General features: G+C 39.1%; 1 protein-coding gene across 2 annotated transcripts in view; it reads right to left on the bottom strand.

Annotated features, from left to right (window-relative positions):
* Window positions 1-19,363, bottom strand: part of LOC128373367 (neurexin-1a) — a 257,924-nt gene that overhangs the window by 154,521 nt on the left and 84,040 nt on the right. Inside the window, exons 6-9 of one of the 2 annotated variants that reach the window (XM_053333666.1) lie at window positions 11,442-11,743; window positions 8,957-8,980; window positions 7,688-7,849; window positions 2,239-2,680 (exon numbers count right to left, since the gene is read on the bottom strand). In XM_053333666.1, the coding sequence (XP_053189641.1) occupies window positions 2,239-2,680; window positions 7,688-7,849; window positions 8,957-8,980; window positions 11,442-11,743 (930 nt within the window). Of the gene's footprint in view, window positions 1-2,238; window positions 2,681-7,687; window positions 7,850-8,935; window positions 8,981-11,441; window positions 11,744-19,363 lie in introns of both variants that reach the window. The other variant, XM_053333665.1, reaches the window with a different exon arrangement.

Here is a 19,363-nt window from a genome sequence, read left to right as displayed (position 1 = left end):
AGAGCAAGAGTCCATTTACACGCTTGCTTCCTGCAGGAAGTGCCGGTTAAACTAAATAGGGCAGGGATCATTATCCACTATTGTCATGGCTGCAGTAAGTGTTGCACATGGAGGGCCCAGCTTCAGATAATTATGTCTGGCTGTTGTGTTGCACTTTTGTTTTGAGTGATGAGGTTGGTGGTGTGTATGAATAAAATATTTGACACGCAGATAAAAAGCTGAATGTATCATATGTTCCGTGACTCACACTCTTAGAGGGCTAGTAAATATTTTTTTTACGTTTTCAAATTTGACCTTAATTCTATGAAATATTAAAAAGTACAGTATAACACAAGGGCACTGGGGTTTATAAACACAGGCGAAGCAAGCATGATGCCCTAGGAGGGGGTGGACTTCCTTACTGAGCATCACATGCAGACTATTAAAGTTGAATGATAGCTTGGCTACGATTGAATGCCACAAATTAACTATTTCTTGATTTCACATACCTTTGTCTTAGTTTTTAGCCAAATAGCAATCATAGAAAAATATATACAAATTTGCATTTGAAAAAGCCATTGTGAACGTTTTTACACCATTTTATTTCCACAAATCTGCTATTTAATGTTATTAAAATTACATGTACCCTGTGGGAATGGAAATCGCATGAGGCCTATTCAGTACAAAGGAACTGCAAAAATTCTAATGCTTCCATTTGAGGTGCAGTGCACACATCATTACACACCGCAAACAATAGGGCTTAGTGCAGTTCATAGAAATCTCAAGATGGAAGAATTTTAAGATTTAGGAGGACTGCTTACTTGTAGAATTTAATTGGCTTAATTTTTTGAAGGATGAGCAAAGATGAAATAGAGCTGGTGAATTTCAAATATGCTTTGCATCTTGAAACACGGTGAGTACACCATATTTCAGTGTTCTGGCCATTTTTGTTACCCTTCCCAAATGGGAAGTCATATTGCAGAGACCTTTTTATGTCCCCCTTTGCACTCCAGTATGTAAGAGTTGATGCCTTAGACTTGAGGAGAGGAAGAAAAGTTATTCTGAAATGTCATTAGTGCACAGCTCAGCACAGCACTGTCTCAGTCCTGGGAGAGACCTCCTCCTGTTTCCATGGAAACTTAGGCAGAGTAGACAGAGAGAACAGCGAGTAGAGAGAGCTCCACTAACAAAAAAAAAAAAGATGTTCGATAGCTTTTGTGTGTGTGTGTTAGTCTGTGAATGTGTGTACTGCATGTGGGGGTGGATGATGGGAGGCTAGACAGATAATGAACACAATCTAATTTAGCAAGACAGTATTTCTTATAGTTTGGCTTACCGTAACAAAATACTGTAAATGTATATTATCTGAGAAGTCACCCACAGTTTTTGCTTCCACTCTTATGCTAAACTGAGGCGGGATTCACTTCATACTGTATACTACTATATTCAGCCACCTAAACTATGTGGTAGTAGAATATAATTATTCATTAAATTTAACAAACAAAAAGGGAAAAAAACCCTAAATAATCATATCAGTTGAATTTAGAATTGAGGAAACAAATCTAACCCCAAAGCACTTGCATGGGCTCAGTTGCTATTTTAACAATGTAGCTCAATTTAGAACCGCAACCAAGAATTGCTTTGGGGGGTAATGAAACAGTTAATCTAATTTCCACCTCTTGAGATGGAGTGGAAAACATGGTCAAGGAGTATATCTAATTTGCAGCATGACATTGCAAGGCCCTGGCTCTAAGCACATATAAACAAATTGCTGCTTAGATAAGCAAATCAACAGGAACCAGAGGAGTACAACCCAAGGCTTAGAGGACACAATGGGAGAGGGGACAACATTATTTTGTGGTAATCATGAGTAGAATCATGACATATGACAGATGGGTAGTACCCCATCTGAAGTTAGGTTACTGCCATTGAAGCCAGAACTGTTTTTAAAAAGAGGATGAAGATTTATAGATTTTATTAAATGGTGACTAGCTTCAGCTTCAGCCTGGTTATGGATATTTGATTTCACAGAATTATTAACTGTGACTCTACAGTGGCATTTTTGTTGCAGTTAAATATCTAGATGGTAAAAACAGCTGGTGCACAGCAGTGCTCCAGCTTTGGGTTTCTGCTAAAGGTTTTATTGTAATGTTTTAGGCATCTAAGATACACATATTGATGTAATAACTGGAGCCCACATTTTCCTGGTACATAATATTTGTCTAAAGATTGTACATTTGAAATGGACTTGAAAGTTACCTGATCTGCCATCTCGCTGGAAGTCCACATGGTACCACTCCCCATCATTGACTTTCTTATTGACAGCCTTGGTCTTAGTAGTTCCTGAGCCCATGTCAAGCAGCAGGTACAGGTGGCCATCCAGCATCTCAATGGCAAAGAAATCCACCTTCAAAGTCTGTGGACTCTTGGAATCCTTTGGCTGCTGCTTAGGCTTCCCATGGCTAAAGAGGAGAAGGCCATTGGGCTCTGTGGTGCGGAAGTCAAAGGAGATGGAGCCTGTCTTCTTAGCGTTCCACTTATTCAGGATGATAAAAGACTCTGGCGTCTCAAATGTGATGGGGTCCAAAGTGGCTACATTCTCACACTTGAAGGCTACAGTACCATGGATCTTCATCTTGGGATCACCCAGCTTGGCCAGCCTGGACAGCTCGAGTCTCACATCGTTGTTTTTGTACACAACCTGATTAAAGAGGGGAGACATGAAAGTTTACTGTCATGTGCACAGACTACAATATATTTATCTATGGAGTGCGAGAATGATTTTGAGTCTCAGTTTATAGTAGGGCTGAACGGTATATTGTTATATCTAGATATGAACGTGCAACATTAATATTGCAAAAGTGACGATATGGACGATATCAAATGTGGAGATATAAGGGATATAAGACTAGACGTTATCTTTTATTTATTTATAATAAATTGTTAAATGACTGTTTGAAATTGTGACAAATCTCCACCTGTATGTCTGTGTCCGCTGCACAGAGGGCTCAGCTCTGCCCCCGCTGAGACAGGAAAAATTAGCAGCTAATGTTAGCCTCTGCTGCAGTTTGCTGTCATTTCTCATTGTGCTGCTATTCAATGCGGGAATACTACAACTTTATTCCACCTCGCTGTTCTGTATAAAAGGTCCAGACACGGAATAGGTGGACAGAGTTGCTCCGGCAGTGAGCGGCTACAGGATGATGTTGTGTTAGCTGCAGTCGAGAGAGTGAATGAATAGAGGGAGTGCTGGCAGGCAGAAAGCCGGTGAATCAGATCAATACAATGTTTCTAATTGTTTCACAGTGATTACGTTCAACAGCACAAATAAACTTCCTCACACACCTCCACTCAACCCTGTAGCTCAGCATCAAACATCTGAATCTGAAACGCTGGCTTGCACATAGAGCAACTTTAGCTTCAGCGTAAAAATCAAAGGCTTAATGAGAGATCTTTATTTCCATCTGTAAAATAAATCAACTATGATCCTTATCCACTTCAAAGTCATTTAGAAGTTGAATATTGTATCGATAATGATATATTTGGCTTCAATATCGAGATAAGTAATTTCTCCATATCATGCAGCCCTAGTTTATAGGGTGTAAATGCTAACGGGAATATACTATGTGTGTGTATGATTGATTTTAAAAAAATACTTGAGGCCATGAAGAAAAAGGAGTGTAAAATATGTATAGAAAATAATTAAAACAGCAGTTGTCCATGAGACATTTCATCCCCCCTGGGACAGTGTCAGCAGGAATGTGTGAGGAACTGTGTTTACATGGCACCAAATGTCACTCACATCCTCCTGCTGTCTTTGCTCCTTATTTGCTGCCGTCACAATATACGCCTACTGTAGCCTGGTTGGGTGAAATGTGACTTGTAGGCAATGGTGATAATAGCTAAAGGAAATTATTCCATCAGGTAACATCTCTGTGAAAAGTGAGATGATGAGATAAATGTGACAAAACTGCTGCCTTGATTGCAGGTGTGGAATAAAATGCTGATTAAGGCCCCTGTTGCAGCCTGTGGTTAGAATAAAAGTAGGCAGATAATGGATAAGCCTGTCTAAAGTGAATTAAAACAGAATGCATACACACATGACAAGATCTGCACATAAGCTAGGGGAAAAAATACAATACAAAACAACAAAAAGTGCATTAGTGCTGTACTACTAAGGCACAGGAGTGACAGACAATAGCTCATTGCAAAAAATAAGCCATAATGTCATTAAACTTCCAATTAAGGATGAGAATCACTATGGTACAGCGCAAATAACAGCTGAGCCATTTGCAAAACTGATCATTTTTATGTACTATCCTATATCTCACTCGCTAACTTACAGGATAAAGGGAAGTTTACCTTGAAGTCCTTTTTTAACACTACGGATTGAAGTCTTCAAATATATTGATCAAAACATATTTCATAAAACTGAGAAAACTGCAAGATCCACTGTGTAGAAATCAACCAGTCTCACAAAAACTTGTGACAACCATAACCTCACTATCCAGTCTGTGTAATGAAAGAGAAACTAGTGTAAGGGCAGCTGTAACAACAACGATCCATCTGTATGGTTATCTCTAATTTCCGTATGAGAAACTAATTAACATTTTGATGAATGTCAAAAGTTTTCCATTAAAACATCAGTATGGTGATGCTTTTTCAAAATTTCCCCACCAAGATAAACACAGACACGTTCAAAGGATCTTGATATAATATGTCAATCAGTTAGCAAAGCAAATAAGACTTAGAGCTAAAGGCAGACAGCCAGGCAAAGGGATAAAGGAGCAACTAATATCTAAAAACTACCCCTAAGGGAAACTAACAGTCAATGATCTCTTCCACACAACTCCAGCACTGCTAATTGGTAGACACAGTTATCAAGTGACATATAGCTCCATTACGATTAAAGCAATATGCATATGTATTTACATAACAAAAGATTATTTACAATGGTAAATCTATATTGCTGGCAACGGGCCAAATCAAATGAGTTACAGCTGTGGAAAACACTGCCCATATCCTTTATTTGCTGTCACGCTACGCGTTCACCTGAAAACAGGGACACCTCCATTGGGATTGCATTTGCATGGAGCATTATGTTTATCACTGAGTCAGATCTACTGTGTTTAACATTTAAGGTAGATGGGATAGTAGCAGTGCATCAGAGTTAGGGAAGCTCAAGCTTTGTTTCTTGTAAATGCTGTGCAAATAACTGTATCAGACTGCATTTAGCTGCAAGGAAAACAGGAAATAGATAATGGCAGCCTTTTATTCTCTTATTTAGTCTTTATCTTCCTTTAAAAAAGAAAACACAGCTCTCAAATCTGACAAGGAGCCAACTGGAATGTTTAAACAATTTCATAGAAAAATAAATTGAATAAAAAGGTAATGTGACACCAAGCCCCTGACAGAACAAATAATGTAAATGTAAAAAAAAAGTAGAAGAATAGAAGATTATATATCTGAGGCAAGGCTACAGACTTGCCTACTTTAGTCATGTAGACTTAAAGGTGAAACAGATACAGTCAATAAACCCAAATCAATTATTTATAGTCAAGACCAAAGGCACCTTTCAGAGTCAAAGGAGCTTTGGACTGAGCTACGACCAGTGCTGCACTAGTGGTGCTGCACTAATTTGTCATCAAGCTAGGGCTATGACAACTGAGCTATTACTGCACCACCGTTTGTTTTGCCATCAGAACCCACAGGCAGGCCTGGTAACTCAGACTGGAATCTGCACGCGGATGCTGCAACAAGCCACTTGGGAACATGCCATCAATCAGGGGCCACAGCACATGCTGTTAAACCACCACTCATATGCTACTGTGACCGGCACAGAAGCTGACCTGAGATGAGGCTTCTGTTTAATTCAACAGGCTGGATGAGAGGAAGCAGAGAGCTTGTCAATGCACTAAAAGCATCAGTGACAAATTAAAAGCAAAGTAAATTAAACTAACTATGGATTTTACAATATACAGGCTTAGACTCTCGCTCTTATGTCTTTTTTTGGTATTGACATCAGCATTGACTGTTAAAGGTAAATAAGGAATAAGGAGCAAATAAAAGGGTGAATTCTGTTTATCTCATGGAAACTATCATAGCTCAGCACCCTATTTTAAAGTTTTCGAGCAATTTAGTACATCGATCTCAGGATAGTGAGAGCAGCTGCTGTGGTTTGTCTGACCAAGAGCATAGAGGGCGACTCAGTGGGGTGGGTGACCATGCTTAGAGTACACCAATCCCATTTCCTTTGTCACCACATCTGCAGCACCTCAGAGACATGCAGTTAACTAAGACAGTCCCCTTAACAACCAGACTTCTAATGAGCTATACATGGTGTGTGGACATGACTTCCACACCCTGCCTACTCATTAAACAGAAACCTATGTGAGTGGTTCGCTGAGGACGACAGCCTGCGCTTGAGGTGAGAAAAAATGTAGGACACCCAAGGAGCAAGAGGAGCCACAAAAAAGAAATAAAGAATGGAAAAGTGAGGAAAAGGACTAACAGCTTTTGAAATAAAAAATAATAAAAAACAACAACTCATGTTGCAGTAATTTGGAGATTTGCCTGATAGATACAGCATTTTTGTATACCTGGTGTCTCCTGAAGGAAAAAGCTTTCGGTTAGAATCTCTATTAACCAGCAAAAATAAATGAAATAAAATGTTTCTTTCTCCAACCTCACTTGCTTCATCTCTAGAGAAAAAGGTATTTATGCATACACAGAGTGCCTGATTTACTATGATCCCAAATAAAGGGTACTAAGTAGCATGCTCAGTGCAATAGATTGCATGTTTAGTTAGCGTGCGTTTTGCGGGTGATCTACTAAGAATAACTGTGTAAATGAAAATAGGTGTAACATGGTGCAGACAGCAGTTTCCAGTCGATATGCCACAAGGCTACCCCAGCTACAGCACCTGTTTTTCCGGTTGCTTCCTCTTCCATACTGTTGTGTCTGACCCTAAAGCATGATAATCTGCCTCCTATCATGAGACTAGTTCAATTCTAAACATGCTGATATTTTAAAGTTCTGTCGTAGTCGTATTATATTAGTGTGTGCTTTTCCCTAGTGCTGGCGTAACATGGTAGGCGGAGATCCACATTTGACAGCCCTTGAAATGAGTAACCAGGGTTTGTAGTCTAAGGCAGATCTTTGGAGTCCATCAAATATTGTGTTTTGCATCCTCCGGCTGACTTGAGTGGAGAGCTCGGAGTGCAGGCAACATGGAGGGTTATTAGCATATACTACCCACATTGTGATGATACAATTCTGGTTGAAAATCAGCAAAGTTTTCTTTAAGTGTGTTAGCTGTGTGACTGCTCATGAAAATTCAGCTACCTGATCTCAGGATCACTCCTCTTCTTTGAAGTGCACCTGACAGAGCTGTATGAAGTCTGTGGTAAATCCTATTCCAAGACAGAGCTTTACATGTGTGGTTGGGGAGTACTTCATGCACCTCAGTATGTGTGCATGTGTGTGTGTGTGTGTGTGCATATAACATTATAAGTGCACTGAGGGGGCAGTAGAGGCAACATAAAGTTTGTAGAGATTGTGTGAGAAAAACAAACTGAAGACAAGTTTAAAGGATGAGACAGGGTCAGTGTGTGGGTGGAAGGGCCTTTTGTGGAGTCCTAAGGTGAAGCCAGTCATATCCTGTACACCCACCAGCCTCAGAGTGAGTGCACATAGAAGTGGTGTTTACCTCCTTGAGGCAGCCCATGAAGTTGTTGCTAACTGGAGATCCAGGCAGGTCAGCTGTGCTAGGGCTCCCTCCAACATAGAAAAAGTCGTCAGAGCCTAGCATGGTGTAGTCTTCTTGTGTATATCCTGTGGTGGTCAGAATCCCATCCACGGATATTGTTACCTAGACAACAAAGCACAGGGAAAGGACACGCTATACTCAAACAGCCTATATACTGCAATGTTATTGCCTTTCCTTCTTCTTGTCTGTGAGACTTCCCTATATATATACTTTTTTTTTTTTTTTTTTTTTCTGAAACCCATTTTCATGTCTGTTTTTCATTGTCTTTTTTCTTGTTGTATATTATTATTTTTACCAGGTTGATTAGGTTGGAAGACTGGAAGCCCCCAAAGGAAGACTATTTGAGTTAGAGTGTTAGTGAACTGCCCAGACTAGAGTGTTAGTATTGCCCCTGATGCAACTTAAAAGTACTTTAGCAGACACAAAAATGGTGTTAGTAAAATGTTATTCAGGTTAGTTTAACTAAATTCCATATTAGTACGTCCAGCCGTTCTACAAAAGAAATCAGAACGTGCTACTAGGTTAGAGAGGGAGCACATGCTATGAAAAGCACAATCACCTTTTATTATAGGACAATGACTGGGGGTAGTTGAGAAAAAAAAAATAGCATGCATGCATTTGTATTTTCTTTTTGCTTATTTGTATACAAAAAGAAAATTTTCCCAAATGTTTGACTGGGATACAGAATCAGTATTTTGACACTTTCCACAGTGTCAGATGCATGCCGAAACACTACAAAACCACAGAGAGAAATAAGAAAGCACCAGAGAAGCACCAATGACAAACACAGCTCGACTGTCACGTTCATGTTGACAAATGGGCAGTGTGACATTGGCAACACGCAGTCAAAGTGCATGCCATGCAAAGTGAATGGAGATACAACTGGCTGAGCCAAAGAGCATCAGGCCAGCCAGACAGGAGAGGGTCCTCATTATAAACCACAGCTTGATGCAAAAGGCTCGAAATGATGCTCCTAAAAAGGTGGATCAAACAGAATTGGACAGGAAACAAGTGAAATAAAGAGGGTGAAACCAATGAGTGACCGAAAAATTAAAAAGGATTCGAAAAGTAAGCAGAAGAGTACCAACCGCAATTTCCCTTTTTTTGTAAATGACGTCTACAGTAAAAAAAGAAAGAAAAGAAACACACGGCAAACCCAAACTAAGAAACAATTAGAATGATATCTACCGAACAATGTAGTTTGTTTACCATAGCGTGTCCAATGCCTGAGTGCTTTGTGGAAAAGGGGGGAGAAAGGAAATTAAAAACTGTGAACAGAATAACGATTGTTACTCAAATAATATATGATGGTCAATAGTTAGTACATTGTTAAACGGCAAAAACCATACTGTTAGTAGAATGACACATTCCATGAATGATGTTAGTTTGTTTCCAAAGCATGTTAGTAACATAGAAGAAAAAGGGCAAAATAAGTTTAACAAGAAAAAAGCAGAAATAACAAGTAAGCTCCACACGAGGTGCCAGAGCTCCACCAGTGACTCCCCAACTTATTCATGGTGTTTTTGCACCATGTTTTGTATGTGACCAGACTGTTGAGTAGTAAGAACTCCCTTACCCAAGTCCTGACAAAAGGTTATGACTGACAGACATCAAATGGTTCATAAGAAGGAATGCCTAAAGCACATCAGTTGACCCTGATTAACAAAGTCCTACGTTCAAGACCACTTTTAAAGCTTTACTTATGTTATTGGTATTAATATGTCCGTTCTTTTGTACTTGATTTTAGGCTTGAGACCAATCCGGTGTTTCAGACTTTCCGGCGCCCATACAATACTGTACCTCCTTTTGGTCTTATTGATGGACTTTAGGATCACTTTACTGCAATGAGACAAAGCAAAGAAGACCCTGACACAGAATGAGGAGGATGGCAATTCCGATTCCCCCACAGAGCATGCACTCAATATGTTTGGTTTTCTTTCACAATTTGAATGCAGTGAATGTTCAAGCTGACCAAATCCTTGGATTTACCAATAATCAATTTACTGATTTATGCAAAAGAAGCAGCTTTGGTTCTCAAGTGAAGACAAACATTTCCCACCAAATGAGCAGGAACATTTCTAGAGATTTTGTCTTAATGGGTTTGCCTTAAAAGGTTTGTGTAACTGTCCTTAGAAATCTCATCAGGTACCCTATGTAGGCCAAAATAATACTTTAGGGGAAAAAGTGCCTTTTTATGTAACACAAGCTGAACAGTCTAACTGGTTTGATGTACTTTATGGGCAAATTTGACAAGCTATATTTTTGCATGCACTACACTCTACATAAGGCAATTAAAAGCCAACTGTGCATCCACTTTGTAACTGAAACCTACCCAAACTCTAACCCTGACAGCACTATGATGCAATATGCCTTCACCTGGCTTCTTCATTTACATGAGCCAATCGCCCTTATGCTCCACTGGCCTTGGCAAGTCATCTACACAATCCAAAAGCACCACCATTGCCTGGATTGTAGAACAATTTCCACAGCAATATAAGCAGGATTTCTCTCACCAAGGTCCAAGATACTGGCACCAATACTGGTACTGTCGCTTCCATTGATGAACCCAATTTGTGCGTGGTTGTTCAGGTAGTTCCCACTTGGATTTATATCTGCTAAATCCATAGATAATAGAAATGTTCATCCAGGTGACTGATTTATTACAGTCAGCCTGAAAGATCCATGCCATATAGTCATGTTCCCATATTTGCTTTTACCCAGATACTGATGTGGTGTTAGTCCCCGAACATCCAGCTGAGCAGGGATATGCTAATTTAAAGCAAACAGCTGACACAGTGGTGGCTCTAGCAGACTGGGAGTTGTATCCTCACACCATTTAGCAGACCTTGTAGAACTGTGAACCTGGTACAAATTAGTGATAGCTAATATATTTGCAGTGCAACAAACACTCACTGACCTCTATAGTTCTTGCCAGGACAGTTTGTTTTAGCAGGTGTGTCACTGACTTTACTCCTTTCCTTCATCCCATCTGATTCATTTTGCTTGTGGTGAGATTTAGGAAATATAACACGGTTGATCCAATAAACAGTCCCACATTTATGGGGTATATTGCCACTGGAGAATGTATCTGTTTGCAATGCCTAAAAACGGTGCTGTCTTTGAAGTTGAATGCGTTTAAATGTCGCACTTTGATTTAATGCTCATAAATGCATCAGCTTTTCTCTATTATTTTATGAAAACATTATTAAGTAGAGGAAAAGTAATCAAAATTTGGCCTGCAGTCAAATACTTTTTTTTTACAGAATTCTAAACATTATTCACATTTGAGTTCAGTCATATTTCAATTTCACTGTGAAAGCTGTGAAAATTGTAGTTGTTTTAAAGAATACTTTAGTTATAGTAATATGCTATAAACTTTAAAAGGGTAGAATAAAATGATACTAAAAATGTAATACTACTCATATGTTGTTAAATGAATGAGTCTGAATGACTAGAATGCCATTTCAAAAGCTATGTCTTTCTTTTTTTCCCTCGAACTGTAACTTAATAGACAACCCGATTCACATCTAGATGTCCCTGCTCACTTGTGGTTCTGTTTTATCTCCACCAAGATTTAATTTAGCAATCGAATTACAATGTCTGGAAAAAATAATATATTGTATGATGGTAATGATTTAAGTGCATTTGTTTTGATTCGTTTACTGAGTCTCTGCATCACCCTCTGTACTGTTACCTGACGTAGATTCCTTGTTACTTTGACATCATGCCAATCATTGTCATTAAATTTCCCATTGACTGGCTCCACCAGAGCTTCAAAGGCTCCAGACCCCAAATTAATGACGAGTGAGACAGCCCCATTTTTCAGTGCCAGGTTGACGTAATCAGCTGATTTTCCCGTGTGCAGCATCAGTCCATTCCTCTGAAGAGTTTTGAATGACAATGTGATTTCATCACTGCTGCTTTGAATTGGGTTCAAGGACAAGTCGTAGCAGAAGAACTCAGATCCTTTGAAGGTTGCAACATACTCTTCTTTTCCTGCAGAGACAAAGAAAGAGAAATGTGTTGCATTAATATGGTGGCCTCTTGGGTGCCTGTTGGAAAGCTGTTTGAAAAAAAAGTGAGAAAGAATGTCTCAAAAATGTTGGATAAATAATGAACACACTGAAATTGGAGAGAAGTGGCAGACTGAAATGTGATGGAAGGTAAATTAATATAATTAGTGTGTACATATATTTATGTAAGTGATAACCCTTTTAATACCTACCTTAGCCAGAGAACACAGGTGTATTAGGTCTTATTCATTATGTGTTGCACTTTAGCCACACTTACAGTACAGTATTTAAACATATAGTACTAGACAACTGCTTTTTTTTTAGATTTCATGTGTGCTAAAAAGTCTAATTTGTGCTATGTACTATCCACTTAGTTATCATACATGACGACACTGCTTCTTACAATAAATACCTTTTTTTAATTTGTAACCAAGTTGAGATGTTTGTGAATCTTTGCACTGTCATGTTGAAATGCAGTTGTACACAACAGGTGCTCTAAATAGCAAATGCGAACACACACACATGCAACCTGAACTGTTAACACAGAACTTGCTTTGGCAGATTTACACCACCATCCTCATCAGGTGATTTCACAGTACACCTCATGTCAGCCTGTCTGATCCCACTCCACATTCACACGCAACCTTACAGTACTCAGAGGCGTAGAAAACAGTACGATATGAAAGCAGCGTACAACCTTATTACATGGAAACATATCCTGCTGCATGTCTGAATCAATTATGTTCCATGCATTATTGTCAAGAGATGATTTGAAGTCTACACACACACGCAACTTACTGTATCAGCTGCACAGTCGACTGCAGAGAGCCATGCACACTCACACATTTGAACTAGAAATTCAAACAATTAAAGCTGAACAATATGAGCGCTGGCAATAGCAAACAACACTAAGCTTCTCAACTCACAGACACCACGCAGGCTAGACAAACACCAGCTGAGACATCTTTTTTTCACTTTTATATACAGACAAAACATTTCACAGTGGTCAGCTGTCTGCAAGGTTCATTACTCGCTGGATTGATATCTATACCAGCTTCTGTTTTCTCCCCCAAAACCATAACTAATGAGGTGATTCACTTATGGGTAGTGCTTTCCTCTGTTTTGACAACATGAATTCTGATTTGAAAATTTGAAAATAAGAAAAGCTCAATGGACAATTCAAATCACAAATATATTTATGTTGCGTTTTTTTTTTTCCAGGCAACAACCATATTAGAATAGTATCTGCTGGGTCTCAGTGGAGATGTAGACTGCAGTTTGAATTCATTTATATTCTATGAACCATTATTGATATCTTATCTACCAAAAAAAAAGGTTAATTAATCCAGATCTGGGTTTGTAAGGCTCAGCTCCCTGGTTCTCCCAGCTTTTGTATTTATGTACTTTCTTCACCAACAGTTTCCCAGAATATAACTGTCCAAGCAAAAAGCATTCTTGTGACAGGTTCAGATTGTCTCCTCCCTCCATTAAAAACACTCAATTAACTCAGCTACGTACAATGTTTCTTCATATGCTCGAGCAAGTCGGCATTCATCAGCCATCAGACATCCTCAGATATGACAGGGACTTCAAATGCAAAAATAACCTTGAGAAAAACCTTAACAGTGTTATTGTGACATAAAAACAAACTGGCACTGAGCGTCACTGGGTGATGCATGTGAACAGCCATTAGAAAGTGTTTAAAAACAGGTTTAGACAGATAACAAGCCATTAAAGCCACAAGCAGAAAATAAACCACCAAAACACAAATGGACCAAAGCATTCAATTATCATAAATGGGGAGTGCTGCATATTTATATGTGCTTGCCAAAAAAGCACAGACACACCCGCAAATCCACGCGCACACGCACTCACTTACAGCAGCATCCAGGGATGGATACAACAATGTAACAAATAAAGGGGTTGCTGTCCACAACAATTTGTCACCTCATTGATTCCTCCTTAAAAGCAATATAGCAGACCTCTGGGAGAACTACAAGGGGTCGTAATTGAAGTTGACTGGATCTCACTACTCTTTGGTCATTCCCTCAATGTCTGAGCCCTCTATCAGTGAAAATGAGAGACCTCTACCCTCTTTACTAAACCCACCCATCCCCACTCCACAAGCTCTGGGACCACATAACAAATAGAGCCAATAGTTTAGGGTCATTCTCATCTCTCTCTCCACACATCCTCATGCCTGCACTTCACAGTTAATTCCCCTAACTAATGGAGAATGAATTGTGTGTGTACAGCAGGGGCGCTGATAGGAATTTACAACATCTGGGGCTCTGCCCACTGGCAGTTACAGGGCTGGGGGCATACATCCTATTTACAATAAAACACTGGCAGTCTGGCTCACTCTGATTGAAACATATGTAAGTCTAAATGAAGCAGAACACTATGGACACCAGTCTGCTGCTGTATATTTCAGTTGTATCAAATTAAAAAACAATCACATGTTTTGTAATGTTTCTAATAAATAACTGGTTAACCACCAAAAAACACAAAATACATTTAGTTTCCAGTAATACTGACTGGCAACACATGGCTTCTGTCTGTCAAGCATCAGAGGCATTTCACCATATGATCTCAGCCAAGTCAAGTGTCAGGCCAAGCTAGCACTCAAGCTTCCATCTGGCAACTAATGGTAGTCATCTCATAAGCACACAGCTGGCTCCTTCAAGCAATCTTTTCATATTAGTCACTTTATTACAGAAATTGTATTTCTTCTTTTGCTGTAGAATCATATCTATGAGTTTGTCTTTAGTTTGCATGGTATTTCCAGTAGGGCTTAGACAGAACTAGAAACAATCTGTAACAAGGAGGGTACATTACATACACTATTATAATGTGTTTTAGCAAGCAACTGCTAACATGTTGGGCATAAACGTTCAGCACAATCAGAAACATACAGGTCAACCTTTGAAGCACTTTTTCTGGCCACCTTTCAAATGTAACTCCATCATTCAGTGTTTTTTTTCAGAAAAGAAAATCTAGCTCTCTAAGTAAATGGACAGGTCATGTATAATCAGCTTGAAAGCTGGAGGTGGTTGCCATTGCCAAACCAAGTAACCTAAATAGTGTGCTGAAAACATCTGAAAGCAAAAGTAATATGAAATAATATATTAAAAGACAAAAAAACAACATAAAATATTGCTTAAACTCCAACACTTTGAATTTAATGACATGAAGACTGTAAAATATTAATTTTTTGTTCTAGTCAAAATACATGACAGGGATTGGCAGATACCCCTACCAAACACACACACACACACACACACACGCACATGTGCCAAAAGGAGACAGCTGGGCTGGTTTCTTATATGTCGTGCAGCTCACTGAAAAAATATCATATTCTGAAGCTGGATCGTGTAAAATAACTGACAAATAAATCAAACGCACCCCACCTCGTTGATGAGTAAGGACGTTCGGAGAATAAAATGTGACATTTTTGACAATTATCCCCTTTACATAGGCTTAAGAGATAATGACTTCCACCTGAATCTACCTCATTAGACAACTGTTTGCAAAGAGTGTCCTGAATATTTAGTGTATAACTCCTTAGCCAGGAAAGAAGGCCACAGCAAAGTAACTGAGCAATATGTATTATTCTCTTGTGTCTTTTTCAAACCCAGGATCACAGCCAGCATAGCAACCTGCAATGTTAATATTTAGCAGCCATGTCACTCAGATATGTCATCTTCCAGGAGGAAAAAAAAGGTGTTACTTGATCTTGAAGAAGACTACTTTTTTGTCATTGTGTTCTCCTGGGTATCTGGGCATGTCCCAGTTGTCTCTCTGGGCCGTCCTACGGTCTATAGTCAATCAAACCACAGCAAGCTGCTGGCACCTTAATGCCCTTGAGTCATGACACTGAATGGGAACATGGATAAGAGCCAGCTCCTTTCTTCTTTTTTTAGAGAACAGAGGACAGAAAAAGACATGAACAGAGTGAAAGTGTAGCTCCTAGGGAAGGCCATAAATAGACACACAGGTAAAAACTTGTCACAGTCTGTTGTTCTAAGTCATTCACTCTAAATCATTTTTTTCAACAAAAATGTATCTAACCTCTACCAATTTGCACCAAAATGTCCACAAGTTGTCAAATTTCCCATGAAGAGGATTTAAAAGGCATCAGCAGTTTCTCTTCATAGATTCAAAGTCGATTGAGCAAATTAAACTGTGCATAACACTGATTTTCCAATAATCTTCTCCAAATTCAGGATTGTCCTCTGACTTATAAATAATTGTTAATCAATAGCATGTAATTGTTCGAGCAATTTGGGAACCTCATTCTCTATGGTCACGTTACATTTGTGGACGTGGTGCAGAACAAACTACCCATATTGATGGAAGTAATGCAATTATTCGCCACTCAAATCAAATTAGTGTCACAAAGAGTCAAAGAGTTATGTTGGTGAAGGAAGCTACGTGTACCTTACTGCAATGACAGAAGAGGCAGCAGAACTGTCTAAAAGGTATCATTTAACCCCTCAGTTAAAAGACGCTGAGTATGTAGGACCAAATTATTGATTTATGGTGAAGCAACAAGGGGGCAACAAGCATGAGCACATCATATACAACAACGCTAGCATGTGAGGGGACAACCAGGAGGCTCTTCATCAGTCACTTTGCTCTGACACTAATCTGGCATCTGCTACTCTATGGCTGTTTTTTAAATGAGCTTGCACCCATGGGAGCCCACTGCCTGTCAACATCAAGTCATGACACAAGTCATGAAAAAGACTTGGCAGGATATGACAAAAATACATATGAAATGAACGTCAGAGGATGCTTTGATTTTAACTGTTATTCCAATATCTGACATTTGTGAGCTGATGATGTAAGTGTTACATTAGTCAATTAATTGATTATTTCCTGGTTCCAGCTTATTAAATGTAGGGATGTCCTAATTTTCTCTGTTTTACATCATAGAAAAATTGACATATTTGGACTGTACGGAGCCCCATGAGACCCAAAAAGCAAGAAATAACAACTAATATATTAATCAAGGAACAAATTGTGATATTAATTGGTAATGAAAATAGTTATTTGCAGCTCTGATATCAATATTAAGGGAAAAAATATTTTACAAGCTAGACAATAATGTCTCTCAGAGAAAAAACAAGGTGACACGTAGCGAGCAGGACCCACAGCTATTTGAAATGGAGGGGGGGGGGGGGGGGGGGAGTATTACAGGCACTGCTAAAACAGACACAGTAATTATGTTGCCTGTCTGCAGTGGTGTCATCTTGCTTAAGACAGTCCCCAGCATTAACTGTGACTGCAGCATGAAACTCTACATCACTGTTTCCCTGTAACATGCATCTACCTCACACAACAAGAAATACCCTTCTTCAGCTCTCAGTAACAAGCTGAAGTAAAAAGAGCTTTTTGTGACACCCTCAGTTTTCTAAGGTTCAGAAGAAGGTCACGGTTCTGGAAGAAAAAAAAAAAAAGTCTTCCAAAGAAACACCTGTGGATTTTTAAGAACTATATCGACCATAAATAAAAATTGGATGCTAAAGCCATTCAATGTGGAGAGCAAAGTGGTTTAATCGTCTGTGGCAAGGCTCGGTGACTGACACAGGATTTCATTCTGTTCCCATTCACTCTCCATTTCCTTGTTTGACTGGCAGCCTATTAAAATGATACAGAAGTTAGTGTCTGGCAGCCTATTAAAATGATAGGAAGTTAGCGCCATGAAGCCGACCTAAGCCTCTTACACTTTGACAGAGAGAAGACTTTCTGAAGTGCTGCATTCTTTGAAAACATATTTTATTACATGATTATCACACCATTCAAAAGACTTACTCAAATGTCTCAAAGGGCTCTCCGCTTACAACATGGACATTCCCAACATTCCCAATTTATTGATAGATGTATTTTATATCACTTCTTGTTGTTCATTTGTCTGCAATTTTAAAAAAGGGCCTCTGTGAAGCTGATGTGTTTTTGTTACTGATCACTTGAGCTCGGTTAAATGTGTGCAGGCATTTAACTGCAGGTGTCAGCATGTGTAAACGTGTGTGTGTGTGTGTGAGAGAGCTTACACGTACTAAGTTCTGTCAGACAACATACTGTGCTAGCTTAAAATATAGTGTCATTTAGATTCACAGAAAGAATCATGTCTTGCTGTGCTCAGAGAGAGTCTCCTCCCCTGGTGTCAGCCTGCAGAAACACGTCGTCCATAGTAAATTTACTCATAATTGGCTTCAGCATTCAGCTTGTCATTAAGGTTGGAAGCAGGCGTCAATTAGGCACTTATTGCAAGATGATAGCGATTCGTATTGTTTATCTTTTTGTGCTTTTTATTGGTGTGTGTATGTATGAACGAGAGAGCGTGCATGCTATGAATTTTTGCTTATCTGTCTTTTTCTATTATAATTAAGTATATAAAGTTCTTGACATACAGCTGATCAAACATGTTGGTCAAACATTACCCACTGCCAAATTGTGGCTTGGCAGGTAACATTTTAGATTTGCAAGGGTCATGTTTTTCTGCCATAACTTAACTGGTCCAAGTTAAGTTCTGTATTTGAATGTGAATGTTTGATGTCAACATTCGCAGAATTGAAGCCACATGACTAGGATACAAAGACAGCACCAAATATCTCCCAACAAAACACACACAATCATTGATGGGTTAGGGTTAGCTAGCTTGATAGCCAAATAAATCTGCATTAGTTAGCTCATAGCTCATTCTAACATAAGCTATAAAATTAACAGTAAAATGTAAACTTCCTAACCCTATTTTCATGGTGTTGATATTGTGACTTGTTTCTTTATGTTTAAATTGTGTATCATCACATGTAGAGACAAAGAGTGGTGTATCATCACGTATAGAGACAAAGAGTGGTGTATCATCACGTATAGAGACAAAGAGTGGTGTATCATCACGTATAGAGACAAAGAGTGGTGTATCATCACATATAGAGACAAAGAGTGGTGTATCATCACATATAGAGACAAAGAGTGGTGTATCATCACATATAGAGACAAAGAGTGGTGTATCATCACGTATAGAGACAAAGAGTGGTGTATCATCACATATAGAGATGAAGAGTGGAAAAAACTCCTCAAATAAATAATAGCAAGGTTATAATAATGAATAGTGCTATTCTTTGCTTTCACAGCAGCTAAAATGTCATTGGATTTCTGTCACGCTGCAACCTGAACCATGTCTAGTGAGACATTGAACCATACTTCAAGAGGAAAAGCCTCCAATTTTTGGAGGGACAAAAAAGCTGGAGATTTATGTCACTAACTGCTTTTCAGAACCTCCCCAATCAAACTGCATTTCAGCCTGCAACCACTGGAATTTGAGTGCACGGTTATATTATCATCTTGGAAAATGGAAATACCATGAGGTATATGCACGAAAGGCTGTGTTTGGCTCCGTAAATCAGCTGCACATTCCACGGCTTTTACACGGTCATGCAGAGCAATCACCGCACCAAATGATTTCCACACAGTTGCAGCCGACAGCATCAGAGATAGTGCCATGTTTAACAGCTGGCGACAGGGATTTCAGGTTGGAGGCATCATCTGAGAAACAACATCTCCAGAAACAGCCAGATGCAGTATAAAAGAGCGAATG

Source organism: Scomber japonicus, chromosome 14 (genome assembly GCF_027409825.1).
Source record: "Scomber japonicus isolate fScoJap1 chromosome 14, fScoJap1.pri, whole genome shotgun sequence".
Taxonomy (NCBI): domain Eukaryota; kingdom Metazoa; phylum Chordata; class Actinopteri; order Scombriformes; family Scombridae; genus Scomber; species Scomber japonicus.
The sequence above is the reverse complement of the archived record's forward strand: the minus strand, read 5'-3'. Positions and strand labels throughout refer to the sequence as shown.